The sequence below is a fragment of the Saccoglossus kowalevskii genome, chromosome 1, assembly GCF_978046115.1.
Source record: "Saccoglossus kowalevskii chromosome 1, keSacKowa6.1, whole genome shotgun sequence".
NCBI classification, from domain to species: Eukaryota; Metazoa; Hemichordata; class Enteropneusta; family Harrimaniidae; genus Saccoglossus; species Saccoglossus kowalevskii.
In genome coordinates, this window is record NC_140641.1 from 35,936,732 (window position 1) to 35,951,989 (window position 15,258).

The 15,258-nt window shown below is 35.2% G+C and overlaps 1 protein-coding gene across 1 annotated transcript; it reads left to right on the forward strand.

The window, feature by feature from the left end:
- Positions 1 to 590: 590 nt before the first annotated feature.
- LOC100368261 (leukotriene-B4 omega-hydroxylase 3-like) lies at positions 591 to 8,974 on the forward strand. Its single transcript, XM_085494548.1, has 9 exons — positions 591 to 860; positions 1,717 to 1,861; positions 2,008 to 2,180; positions 4,655 to 4,791; positions 4,939 to 5,194; positions 5,925 to 6,120; positions 7,206 to 7,340; positions 8,391 to 8,538; positions 8,713 to 8,974. Exons 1-9 carry the CDS (start codon positions 645 to 647, stop codon positions 8,882 to 8,884), a joined length of 1,578 nt encoding a protein of 525 aa, XP_085350674.1. The 5' UTR covers positions 591 to 644; the 3' UTR covers positions 8,885 to 8,974.
- Positions 8,975 to 15,258: the final 6,284 nt, after the last annotated feature.

A 15,258-nucleotide genomic window follows, 5' to 3' on the forward strand; every position in this document is an offset into this window, starting at 1 on the left:
CTGTCTGTGTGCATTATTTACGGTATTCTCGTAGTAACCTCATATGACACGCATGTACAAAAACAGTTACATAATTTGGACGATTTGTATACCTATCTAAAGGGGAAAATATGATGTCAATTTCACTTCCTATGTTAGTTATAATTGTATGTAGAGGATCTGGCTTATCTACGCAGCATTCTATCCTATGATTGACAAATTTCAAATATGAATTGACATGCTTTTGCCTGAACCCATTCAACATTTTGCTGATTGAAAGGATAACAGCTATGTAAAAAGTAAACAACTGGGTGGACCATGCAAATTACGTTTTCCATGGCGGGCATTGTAGAGCCGTGATTTGAAGCCTTACGCCTATGTACCTTATGCAATTTCCCACGCCCACGCTGAGCTAATTTGAAAGGCCATGGAATTGAATTAATTGTATCTAGTGCAAAGGTGTAGATCATAGGACACAGAGAACACATGGCGGGTAACTTACAGTGTGCAATACATACGGTGTATGTTGCCATGACATGTGATGTCATTTGTTTAGATATCCATAACACCTTTGAACTCTGCTATAGTTCACAGACCCTGCGGTACGAACTGTAAATAGACCTGCTGTATTGGTCATAACCAGGACCATAACACAGGGAAGCATAATGCTTATATTTCTGAGGTCAGTCTTACGGGAACTGGTGTCTATGGGACATGGTTTACTCAACCACCGTTTTCTGGGGCTATTTATTTTGATAGCATTTTTCACCAATGTTCTATACAAACTATACCAACAACTGCAAGCAAGATGGCGTGCAGAGAGAGACCTGGCTGAGATACCAAGCCCAGAACGTCACTGGTTATTCGGACATCTACGTATGGTATGAGTGTTTTGTTGTTGTTGTTCTAGATGGAAAACGGCATGTGTTCAATTACGTCACACGGGGGGACTCGTAAACTTACTTGTTCATTTTTTTTTCAACACCAATAGCGTTGGGTGAACACAGATACCGATCATAACTATGTTTAGATAGTGGAAGATTCTTCTTCAGGCGCATCGCAATGAATAAGAACAAGTATGAGTTTTAAAATTGAAATTAAATTTGAACCACAAAAACCAACACAAAGGTTCAGTGTCACAATACCAATCTATTTTATTGAAGTCGTGCTCATAATCGTCATGAAATCTAATTTTCTGACGTAAATAAAATCCGAATATCGAAAAGATGAGACTCACTCGGTTTGGCTAATAACTTTTAAAGGTGTCCACTTTATTGACCAATCAGCGCCTTTTCAATATGGCGTTTCTTTATTCAGTAAAAGTTCTTACGATAAAAATTTCTATTGGTTACATATTATAATTATAACTACTGGGAAGTCTTGATAAATACTAGTATTTTTTTATGAAGTAATGCTTCAAAGTATAAATTTAAACATACCTTAACATCGATTCCTAAATTGTACCATAGATATAAATTTCTGCATTTGCGTGAGAATTATTCGCCCAAAGAAATATTTCGTGCTTGGGAAAAACAAATCAATAACTGATTAACACTTTTCAAAGGCAAAGGTGTGTGATACATTTCTCTCCAATTTATTAGGTTGAGCTTCCAAGCACGACCTTAACTTTATTACTTTGAAAAAAAAAACATCTTACCGACACACAAGCAATACAAATACGAATGTATGAAAGTGAGTCAATTTACTGATATCTGTTTCATGTACCACGAACTGAAGATTAAAAACAATGAAACAAGGCTAGCAGAAACCAACCGCCGTTCCCATGAATTCAGCCCAGCGTCAGTATTATGGCTTGGACCATTTGTACCACGAATAGTTGTGAACCATCCATCAACCGTCAAATCTATTCTAGCGACAACAGGTATATGTTATATTTTGTTTCACATGCTTGTAATTGTTTCCACGTTTCCTAGAAACACTCACTTACATATTATTGTTTTGATGTTCATTCACAACCAATGTATAAATCAAGCCATGTTACTGAATTATGCGAATTTTCTCTCTAAGAACCGAAAGACGACTTCTTGTACGGCATGCTAAGACCGTGGTTAGGGGATGGACTTCTCATAAGCAGTGGACAGAAATGGTTTCGTAATCGTCGACTTCTAACTCCCGGATTTCATTTTGACATTCTCAGACCTTATGTACCAATATATAATGAATGTGCGAAGACGATGTTGGTATGTTGCATTCATGTACATCTGTAATTATTTAACGTTTATATCTCGACGTTGCAACAATATTTTTATACTCCAATCATTGTATGATCGTACTGTATCAGATGTATATTGTAATATTAATTAGTCCCCGTTCGGACGAAGTCCGAAAACGGGGACTTATAATTCGGTCTCCGTCCGTGCGTCTGTGCGTCCGTGCGTCCGTCCAGAGTCATATCTCAGAATCCCTTGGACCGATTCCGTTCATTCTTTGCAGCTGCCTAGTCGTTGTGTCGTCACCGGAAGCGCTGTCCCAGCACAAACCTGTGTCATATGACGCCTTACTAGCCGATTTTGGCTAAAATTCCGCTCCGCCGCCTCTTCACAACAGTGTTTATACCACAGTCACTTGGGGGCTGAAAATCAATAAATACTAATTTTCAAAAAAAATCATCCGCTATACGTATATAAATAAACAATATATATATACGTATAGCGGATGATTTTTTTTTTGAAAATTAGAATTTATTGATTTTCAGCCTCCAAGTGACTGTGTTTATACGCGGAACTTGATATTGCTTCAAGTTTTTACAATTTGGGTTGCCTTTTAATCACATATTTTAGTGAAATATTGTTTATTGAGTGAAATATTATTGTCATACATAATTCAATTTTTGAAACAACAGAAACTAACACATAATAACGATAAGTCAAATTTGTGTTTGAAGTTCGAAAGTAGTTGCGTTATTTCCGGTTTCAACTAGTTCGAAAATAGAACGTCCTTGAGCGCAATAAAATCACGGGTAGAACTCCATCCGAACCAGACTCTAGTAGCGTAAACTTATTTCAATTTGCGCAATTTGGGCCAAGTTTGTTCTTACAAGTTTTCTAAGTTTCATTTATCATTATTTAGTAAACAGGTCTCTGAAACGATTTAATATATCCGTAATATACGTGGCAATCGACGATTGACTTCGAAACGTTCGAAATTTCGAACAAACTCCAGGCACACCTTGCGCGATATGCGTCAGATCGGTGTAGAAGACGCCGAACTGCAGCGTCAATGGCTGCCTAGTACTTTATGTGGGACATATGCACATGCAGTCGTTTAGGATTCGATTCAAAATGGCCGACTGGCAGCCATCTTATTTTTTGAAAATGTTGTATTTTGGACATGCTTTGTCAGTTTTCATTCAAATTTAGTACATAGATCATACATGTTAGGATACATGTCCCCGACCGTCCATGAGTTCCTGAGTCTGTCCGTCCGACCGTCCGTGTATCCGTCTGTCCGTGCGTCAGTCTATCCAACGTCATATTTCAGAATCCTGTGGACCGATTTCGTTCATTCTTTGCACGTGCCTAGTACCTTATGTGGGACATGTGCACATGCAGTGGTTTAGCGATTCGATTCAAAATGGCCGACTGGCAGCCATCTTGTTTTTTGAAAATGTTGTATTTTGGACATGCTTTGTCAGTTGTCATTCAAACTTGGTACATATATTATACATGTTAGGATACATGTTCATGACGATTTATTTCGCAATTGGATCAAAGATGGTCGACTGGCAGGCATCTTGTTTTTGTTTTTTTATGCCGTATCTTGGACCTGCTTTGTCAGTTTTCATTCAAATTTGGCACATACATGTACTTTATACATGTTAGAATGCATGTCCATGACAATTTGTTTCAAAATCTGGTCAGGGATGGCCGATTGACAGCCATCTGACTTTTGGCTTTACTACTATATTTCCACAGTTTATCTACCATTTTCATTCATATTTGGCACATACATCACACATATCAGTGTGTTTCATAATCAGATCAAAGATGGCCGAATAACGGCTGTTTTTATTTTTGGCCATATTACCGGTACTACTACACAGAACAAGTGTTTTGCTGTAAATAAACAATCTGTTGTATACGCCACTTGGAACTCAAGTTTCAAGGACACGCTCGCGACAACCCCTCCGCTTTAATATGACGAGCACAAAGAGAACTTTCAAAAATTTAACGAGGACTGTGTCATTTTCAATGACTTGTTAATATATGTTGTATATTTTATGTCTGTGGTCAATAATTTATGTTTTATAGTGGTAGCCTTCAGGAAGTTATAAATATTATGATACATTCAATCGCAATGTGCTTTCTGATTTGCTGAGGTACTGCCATGTATAATTAATGAGTTTTTGTACCACAGTTCCTAGCGTTTTGTTCTTCCCCTGTTGTTTGCTTTTGTTGTCACCCAACAGGCTATTTAGACAATAATATATCAAATAAATTAATTATAATTAATTTTTGATTTTGTATGATCAGTACTTAGTAAAGGTTGTTGTGTTTTAGTGTGGTAAACACAGATTACACCGCGAACAACACAAATAACCACAGGCTCTTTGTAGTAAAACAGTTGAAAAATATAAACTTGAACAATTTCTAGTGGATGTTCATGTACATGAAAAAACCCTACATTGATTCATTTATAATTTTCCGATTCCCAGGACAAATGGTTACATCTATACACATCAGTGGACTCTGAGTCACATTCCTTAGAAATGTTTGAACACATGAGTCTTATGACATTGGATAGCTTACTGAAGTGTATTTTCAGCCAAGAAAGTCTCTGTCAAACCGCTAAGTATGACAAATGAATTACTCAATTTAGTTGTGATAGCATGTATTTTATACTCTATTTTTATACAAAAGGAGAGGTAACACAAAGTCGCTCGTAAATTTCTCATACAGTGGTTTATGTAAAAGATTGATCTTGTACTTTCTATTCCAGATCTCAAAATCCATATATTCGAGGTGTTTATGCTCTGTCTTATCTGATAGCTGAACGCATTAGATTTGTGCCTTACCACAGTGACATCATCTATAACCTGTCAATTAGTGGATATAAATTCAGGAAAGCCCTCAGAGCAGTACATGGTTACTCTGCACGAGTTATTCAAGAACGAAAACAAGCCTTGGAGCAAAGTGGGGATGATAAGCCAGCAAGGAAATACATCGACTTTCTAGACATTCTTTTGAGTGCAAAGGTAATACTACTAACACTTTCTTGTATACTTTAGGTAATCAACTGGGATAAAACAATCTTTCCATGTTTTACTTTGTATACCCCTTATATATTTGTCTCACTGATTGGAACATGGCGTAGTATTTGACAGTTTCCATTCACAACACCACCAAAATTGATAGTTCTTTTGTAACTTTTTGAGTTTAAATGAAAAATTATTCTTGAAAATTGTTTTTTGGCAACCAAGGCCGGATCTCTACCAAATCTACTCGATCAGTTTCTGTGTCGAGGTAACCCCTCAAAATTGCTGCTTCCTGTCCTCTCACAATCCGAAAATCTAATTGGATGGTTTATATAGCAACCGAATGCACATCTCTACTCAAATTTAAAAGGGGAGTCCCTGTGTCCAACCCCTTCTGAAAGTTTCACGAGAATCTATTAATACTTTTTTGAGTTATCAATAAAGTCAGTGCTTACATTTCTGTCTCCATGCCAATCACACCAACATAACTACCAAATTACAATTGGTCCATGTGTCAAAAATAATTTATTCATAACGTTTTGAGTTGTAAATAAAAAAAACATTCCCAAAATTTCTGTCCTTGTGTCAAGGGAAACCTCTCCGGAGTATTTCATGAGAATCCCTCCATAACTGTTTAAGTTAATATCTTGATTAAAAAATTAGCAAACAAACGTATGCCGGCAAAAACATAATTCTCCATTTGAAGGTAATAATTGCAATGTATCCATAGGACGAAGATGGTAATGGTTTGTCTGACCAGGAACTCCAAGATGAAGTTGATACATTTATGTTTGAAGGACACGATACGACAGCCAGTGGATTGTCCTGGTGTATGTACTATCTTGCCAAACATCCAGAACATCAACGAAAATGCCAAGAAGAAATCGACAAATTGTTAAACAAGAAGGCAAAAGATGAAATTGAGTGGTAGGAATGATTTATTCAAATCTGTACATATCAGGGGAAATAGCGTTTAAGATATCACAGTACAGTGTAGTCTTAAGTTTAAGCGTACAAAAATTAGGAAATAAAAGATGACGACTGTGTCTCAATAGTGGGTGAGACGTGGTCGAGCTCATTACTTCAGCGAACCTCTCTGTCGAGCTATGTATTTATACAATAACGGGAAGCCTGGATTTTTTTATTTTGATTATAATGCCATGAACTTTTGAAAATGGAGAAGAAAGAAATAGAAAGTGTGGTTAGCGCATTGTGGATGCTAGTATTTCAGTTATGCGTAAAATCTTATGAGCAAACATAACGCTTATACATTTCCAGATGTAAATTACTAGGATTATCACATAATAGTGGTTAAAACGTCGTCTTTTATTTCCTAAATATACACGCCATCATCGCTTTTTACATGGACAGCTTAGTTTGAAATGAACAATTCGGTCATTTACGCAATCCATGTAGCACTAGCGTTAATTTAATAGCGTTAAATTAGATTTTAATTTCATTTGTTAATTTTAATTGCTGAAAAAATAGTTATGAATTCAATTGCAAGCCATAACGTGCACACTAAATTTAGTTATGTAAATTATTCATTGTTTTTGACAAATATTTATAACTGTCGGGAATAGACAGACACAATGTCTGTTACCACGTTACGTAACATGCAAGGTTATTTACATTGCTTGATTGCCTTCCGGACCAACTACGGGTTGGACCAACTACTGTTTTAGTGTCCATTAGCGGCACCCTTTCAAGTTTACAGTAATGACCTTGACATCTGTTTTTATTGTATTTAAGTGTGTAGTATCTGAAATAAAGTTAGTTGTTCACTAGCCTCAGAAACGTAAATATCGTCTTGACTGACTTCTCTACTATCACCCACAATAACAAGTTTTGTAATGGTCTTGATCCTCGCAATCTTACCGGCCAATAAAGTTGATGTATATGCAACACAAAACGGAATGCTACTATGCAATTGGTTTCCTTGTGTTATATCTATGTATATCATGTACATTATGGTTTATATCTAAGCTTACAATTACGTTTTATACACACGGGGATGATCTAGGTCAATTACGCTATACAACACTTTGCATCAAGGAGACCTTGAGAATGAAACCCCCTGTTCCTACGATAGGCCGCGAACTGAAATCACCTTTGAAATTTCCTGATGGAAGAAGTATCCCAGCAGGTGTGTTCAATCCCTGGTTTGTGGTGTCACGAGGCTGTTCATATGTGTATAGTATCATTCTGCCTTGACTATGAACAATCAATATCGGGTAAAGGGAAATTACCAAACTCCAAATAGTCTTGATGCATTGATATATATGCCAGATAATTAAAGTTCCAAACTAAGACACATTCTTGATAAAATACATTGACATGGAAATGGACAACCATATCTTAATAAAACCTAGCATTTTTTTTTATCAATCAAATAAGTACTACTCAGTGGGAACTTAACTGATTCCTTCGCCATTTCCAGGGATCGTAGATTTGGTATATATTAATAGCTTGTCGGCGATTTTTGATAATTTCACATACTCGAGGATTACACTACCTGAATGTAAAAAGCACCCAGACGTTTAATGTAGCCTGAAAGCAATTTTTATTTGAGTATTTCTTTTATATAAACATGAAAAATATAGCTAATTAAAACAATATGAATTCTTGGTACTCAACTGGGTGTTTGGAACACTGCTCTGTTTTTGCATAATGTTTAGCTTTAAAGAGGCTTATATGAAGTGCAAATTTGATTGTTCATTGCGTCTTATCAGATGCACTTGAATTATAGTTTAGTTTTACATTCGGTTAATGTACAATAATATCTGACATCGGATTATTCATTGATTAGTTACTTAACAATGGAAACTAGCATATCACAACAATTATGGTATTCTTTTTTATTTTATTTACAGTACTAATCTTAATCATTTGAAAGATTTAACATCTTAGTAATCACGTGTCCACATGAAGATTGCATCTGATGTAACATCGATTTTTAATTATGTGAAGTATAGGCTTTTGACAAATACACATTTAGATTTGGTTTTAAATAATTCTATGAATTTTGCTTCATGAAAACTTCCACTGCATTCTTATATGTACTGAGCCATTCAGTTAGCTATCCCAACAATGTATTCATTGATGGACAGATTGCCAACAACATATCACAGTGTAGGAAAGTCAAAATTCAAAAAACATCTACATATATATTTACATGCTCTCTTTTCATTGGCAGGTTATAAAGTGATAATATCTTTTAGTACATTGCACCATAATTCATTTGTGTGGGATAATCCTATGGAATATGATCCAACCAGATTTTTGCCGGAAAATTTAAAAGATCGATCTCCATATGCGTATGTACCATTTTCTGCTGGCCCAAGGTGAGATTCAATAGTTGAATTACATTATTTAGATTGCAGAAATATAATTAATGAATATGTCTCAATATAATTTGTTGAAGTTTTATTTTTTTAAAGTATGCAATGATTATTTTCCATTCATACTGTCACAATAATCAGCTAATCACTTTGAATTTGTTTATATTTTCTTGTTAGAAATTGTATTGGACAAAATTTTGCAATGAATGAGATGAAAGTTGTGATTGCAAGGACGCTACGTAGATTTGACCTTTCACCTGTACCAGATAACCCTCCACAGAGAGTACATACCCTGGTCATCAGATCGTCAAATGGAATCCACCTGCACGTGAAGCAAAGGAATTTGTGATTCTGTAAAATCTGTTATATATTGTTTAAAAACACTATTCTCTTAACATATATCATGGCAATTTAGTGTAATAAAGCAGTGTAATGATTTCCTATATCTCCTTACTATATTATAACAATCCCAACTATCTGATTTGTTTCAGATTGAACTTTTGACATCATGGTTGAGTATCACGTCAGATGTTTATGAATTCACACAAGATTTCTTGAATTGTCACTAATTACATTAATTCGAATAGTTCCAGATGTCAACTAAAAAGTACATGGGACATAAAGCTGCGATGTCATTTCAAATTCCTCTAAACTGAATGGACTCAAAAATTAGTAATTATTTAAATAGGGTGTTGGCAAACTAGCAGTAACCTTTGTTCACGAAAAACGATCCTTTATGCAAATGAGCCAGAATGCTCCACGATGTCTTGAATACGCATTCACAAATACAATCACGCCGTCAGTTTTTAGCTTTTAGAATCTGCCAGATGGGTACATTGAATAATTGAATATCAAATTCGTGACCCTAGGATATCAGATAATGTACAAATGTTCATTTGTTCCGAGCCGTTGATCTGATGGTAGTCTAGGGCCCCTCGTGGCATTTCTCACAATATAACACGACCTGAATTTTAAAAACATTCCAAATTCAGTGGGCACAAAAACAGTATGCGTTTCACCATTGACAAAATAGAATATTACCAAGTCTACACTATATGCCAATGAATCGCATTTGCCATACAATACTGGAATGACAAAATTACCAACATCTTCATATATTTATCTGTGTTTTTTGCTCTTCATATTCAATTTTTTTTATTGGTTGTATTTTCAATTAGTATACAACCTTCCTTCTACGACAAAATCCTTTTTCACCTTCCATTTTTGTCGGCACTTAGAATATCCCATGGCTTGATAGAGTACTGGGAGATATGATGTAGATATTATACTGTGTTTATTTGTCTAGCTCAAGGTACGATATAGGTTTTTTTCCTTCTTTTGACTCAACCAACATATAAGTCATGTTTGAGTTCCTGGAAGGCATCATATTTACTCAGAATATGGAGTGTTCAATCACAGACGATTGTGGATATAGACATAATACAACTGTTCAAAAACGAAGACATTATAGAAGTGTTAAATGGTGAGTTGCAATTTTACATTAGTTTATTTATGGAATAGTGTGGGCAGTGATAACTGATGTTTAGTGTAATTAGAACCATATTAGTCAGAACACATCCCAACTGTCTTTTGACTGATAATTTTTAATCATTCTTACTTTTGATACCATTATATTATACTGGAGGTGGTTTTGCACTAACTATAATATAAAAGACAAACTGGCGTTTTTAATTTTGTATTTATTCTGATTATCAATAGCTACCATTTTACATACAATTAATTTATAAAATATTAAGCAAATTACGTTTTTATAACCAATATGAAAATATACATAAGGTAATCGACGATTTCAAAATTAAAATTTACAATTAAAATACTATACATTTCATTTGATATATCTCACAATGTTTCGGAGTAGCCTGCAAACTGTATACCTGAATATCATATGATTAAGACAATTACGTCATTTAAAAACCTGAATATGCACATATGTACCATCCCACTGTTTTAATGTTATTTTTTAACATTATTTTGTTATTCTGTAACTGTACATCATAGGCGACTTAAAATTGGTGGCGCGCATGCTCGCAACAGGTGTGCCACGTTAGCTCGTCGATGCGAACTCTCTGTTCTACAATATTTTCAATGAACTAACTTTATAGCTTGTAACTTAGTGCTTTACCTAACAGTACGCAGAAATGGGGGATCGTCCGCGTCGTGATAAAAAGAAGGGCAAATCGGCAGAGCTCCAGAAGGAGTACCTACACTTTATGCAATTTTTTTTTTAAATTATTCTAATTTATTCATGACGTAGCAGTTTCTGTGCTCATGAATATTCATTAATTTGTGGGTCAATACATTTTAAAAGGGGCGATATATTATTTGGGGGGGAAGAGTTAGAAAGGGGGATTAGCAATCCTTAGGGGGTCAATACAAAAGAAGGGATCCATTTGGAGAGCAGCCATGCTCCTCGTGTCTGTTGTTGCACGTGCTGTCAACTGTGTTCGTTCTTCAATGACTTTGACTGGCTTCCATGTGGGGTAGTATTCTTGTGTTCTGTTTTCCTGACTTGAGTTTTTGAATCCGCTGTTATAGAATTTAACGTCTTTCGTAGAAGTGTCCAATCCGTGATTCGAACTTGCGATCTTTGAGTACCCAGCGCACTGTCTTGTCCACTGTACCACGAGTTTCTTCACACAGGAGTTAGGATTTAAGTCCTATTCATAGGAGCACTGTCTTCACTAGCATTCAAAAATCTAACTAAACATACTGGATTCGAACCAGCAATCGCTCACATTGCTGACATAGTACAAATCAACTGAGCTATGTAGATAGTCATGAAAATTGAATAATGTGTTGTCATATTTAGCTTTATTGCCAAATGATGTTTGCGAGAAAAAAATGGGCAGGCAGGGGAATTGAACCCAGGTCCTCCTGATCACTCTGTAGAGAACTGACCCACAAGACCACAATGGGTTGACTGGATATGATTGCATTTGATAAGACTATATAGTGTGTATATATATAGAAATACAACATATTTCTATTATTGAGTTACAATTGTCCAAAAAATTGCCAATTTTGTGTTTTTACGTTCCTGTTAATAATTCCGTTGCCCATACCTGACCCGACCCTAACCCTAATGCCAAGACACGTTCCTGTTTATAATTGCTCAATAATGATACTCTGTTGTGCACTGTCTGCGGGTAAGTTGCATTGATGTCAACTGATTAAACAAGTCGCGTTTAAGTAATTTCCACTATTAACAAGTGGTTAAATTGTGACAATAAATGTGTGGACAAATATTTGAGATTAATTTTGGTGTAGACAACTCTCGTTTAATTATTTTACACCATTACAAGTTGTTAAATTGAGAGAATAAGTGTGCGGACAAATATTTTAGACTTATTTTGGTGTATACAGCTCTCGTTTGATTAATTCCCACAATTACAAGTTGTTAAATTGAGAGAATAAATGTGCGGACAAATATTTTAGACTTATTTTGGTGTAGACAGCTCTCGTTTAATTATTTTACACCATTACAAGTTGTTGAATTGAGAGAATAAATGTGCGGACAAATATTTTAGACTTATTTTGGTGTAGACAGCTCTCGTTTAATTGTTTTACACCATTACAAGTTGTTAAATTGAGAGAATAAATGTGCTTACAAATATTTTAGACTTATTTTGGTGTAGATAGCTCTCGTTTAATTATTTTACACCATTACAAGTTGTTAAATTGAGAGAATAAATGTATGGACTAATATTTGAGACTTATTTTGGTGTAAACAACTCGCGTTTGATTAATTCCCACAATTACAAGTTGTTAAATTGAGAGACTAAATGTGTGGACAAATATTTTAGACTTATTTTGGTGTAGAAAAGTCGCATTTAATTTACTTCCACAAATTACAAATTGTTAAATTGAGAGAATAAATGTGTGGACAAATATTTTAGACTTATTTTGGTGTAGACAACTATCATTTAATAATTTTACACCATTACAAGTTGTTAAATTAAGAGAATAAATGTATGGACAAGTATTTGAAACTTATTTTGGTGTAGACAACTCTCATTTGATTAATTCCAACAATTACAAGTTCTTAAATTGACAGAATGAATGTATGGACAAATATTGACCATTATATTTGTGAGTAAATACCTGTTGTTTAATTAATTTCCACCTCTACAAGGTTGAGAGAATAAATGTGTCGACAAATATTTGATACTTATTTAGGTGTAAGAACTCGTGTTTGACCAACTTCCACCATTGCAAGTTGTTAAAATAATGAAATAAATATACTGGTATCATTGGATATTTGATATAATTGTGAAACTTTCTAACAAAATGTTAACTGCTGGCTTCGAACCCTCAATCAACAATTCCGCAGACACAGTATAAATTCAACAACACCACAGAAGATATTCGTCTGTTGCCTGAATTGTTTTCGTAATATAGGGAACGCCATCGACACTTTAACAAAACTTACCTTGACTTGGGTCTTGTTTCTCTCTTGTCACAAGATGGAAACTGTTGAACAAATTGCGCGTCGTCCAGTTTAAGACGTAAGTTATTTTATTATTTATTCATTCAGTTTTGTATGGTGGAGTTCTGTGAGGTTTATTATTTTTTTGCGACGTTCTTTGTTTAAGGTTTGATAGATTTCAGTTTATTTGATTTACGTTTTTACGGTAGCTCTGAGCGGGACTCGAACCCACTGTCTTTTCAAGCTAATTTTGTTTTATTTTGACTGCACGCTTGTGTACCACGCCACGACGTTTTTCTAACTACTCCAGTATTCCGATGAGTTGAACGGAAAAGCCAAAACAATTGCTGGTTTCTGATTGCTTCGGTTCTGGTGAGTGTGTATCTAGTGTGATTCGAACCCATGTCGTTTGTATTGGGCGTTTTTTTATTTCCCATGTTGGCTACGCCGTAATATGCAACCACTTTCCCGTTTTATTGTGATTTTGAGTGTTTAATGATGTCTTCCTCACCCATCACGCCATGACCCAGTTTCAACCACACGGCCATTTTGCAACACAGTTCGTGACCCTCGGCGTCACCCGACTGACTATATGAGCGTTCTGTTCAACTGTTAAGCTAGGATTTATTACCGTTATTATCATTATATTGTCACGTGATTTGTTTTACCTTATGTGTAATGTCTTAAGTATCTTTATTGTAATTTGTATATACCAATTCGTATATACCGAGGAAACGACCCCGATTGAAGGTCATGTATTTTATGACGTCACCAATTCGTGTGTAGGTACTGCTTCTAGATCTGTGCCAAAGAAGTTTCTGGTATTACTGTCACCACGTCATCTATTTTAAAGGAACAAAAGAAAATTTCAGAACGAGTGGCCGTTGTTGAAAACAGGTGTACAGATTTTGAGAATTCATTACAGTTCACAAGCCAGGACGTGGACAACGTAAAAAGTGCTGTCCAAAGTCTTCAGTCACAGGTATCTAGTTTACAGTCAGCTTTGGCGTCAACCACTGAGCGATTAGTAATTACGGAGACGGCATCTATCAATTTGGAGCGGTATACACGGGAATATAATCTTAGATTTGGTGGAATCGCAGAAAACGAAAAAGAAGACTGTGCAACTATTATAACTAACGATTTAACAGAGAAATTTGGAATGTCTAATGTATTAATTGACAACGCCCATCGCGTTCCAATACGTGACAATAGGAAGGAAAAAAGTGTACCACGACATATATTGGTTAAATTTCCCGTACGGCTTCAGCGTAGCGATATCCTTGCTAAGAAACGTTCCTGTTTAGGTGATACAGGAATATTTGTAACTGTAGATCTCTGTAAATCAGATTTGGATGCCAAACGTGCTTTGAAGGATGTTATGAACTCTGCTTATAAGAATGGTAAAAAAGTACGTTTCACAAATGGTAAACTAAGTATTTATCGATGGTCAGTTACATAATAGTCTTAGTAATATATAGTAATGTAGATTATTGTGTAATGTAACAATATATCATTTATCAGACCCATTACTGCATTTTATGTCGTCGTGCTACAAGGGAGTCCTTATATAAGTTCAAACTTATTTGTTTTGGTATTTAGAATGAATATACTACACTGCCAAAAGTTTCAACCTCCATTTTAAGTGGAAATAATTAAAATAACCAAAATGAGTCAATTGTATATGTGGGACCTCCTGCACTGTTTTCAAATAATGTGATACATGTCTACCAAGCTTTGTCTTTATGGTCATCTACATGTGGCTCAAATTATATAAAATAGTTGTTATCACTTTTGCTTCTTTTTTCTTGAGTCGGTGGAAGGTAACGCTAGTCGAATTTTTTTTTTATTGTTAATACTGGTATAATGCATTTAAAAATACACATTCTAGAATTCAAATATGGTCAACAGTGTATCAGAGCGTATAATTCCAAAAATTGATTGTATCTATTAGATTTGTCACTTTTATTCTCTTGAATACCAAACTATTTTTTTTTCTACTAAAAGACCTATACTTACCTCTTAATAGCTATACATAACAATCAATTTAGAACAGAGAGCTTGCCATGCCGAGCATCTCTCGAGCTTTTTATTTTTTCCTGGCATTTTGCCCTTTTTTGGTATACAATGTCATGGCTTTTTGCCTCTTTGTTTTTTTGCCCTTGTGTGTTTTGGGGCACTTGTGTGTTTTTTGTGGACATCGTTGTAGATGGCTGCTGTTTTTTTGTCGTTGTTTTTCTTGTATTTTGGAGACTAAAACCATTACCTGTAACTCA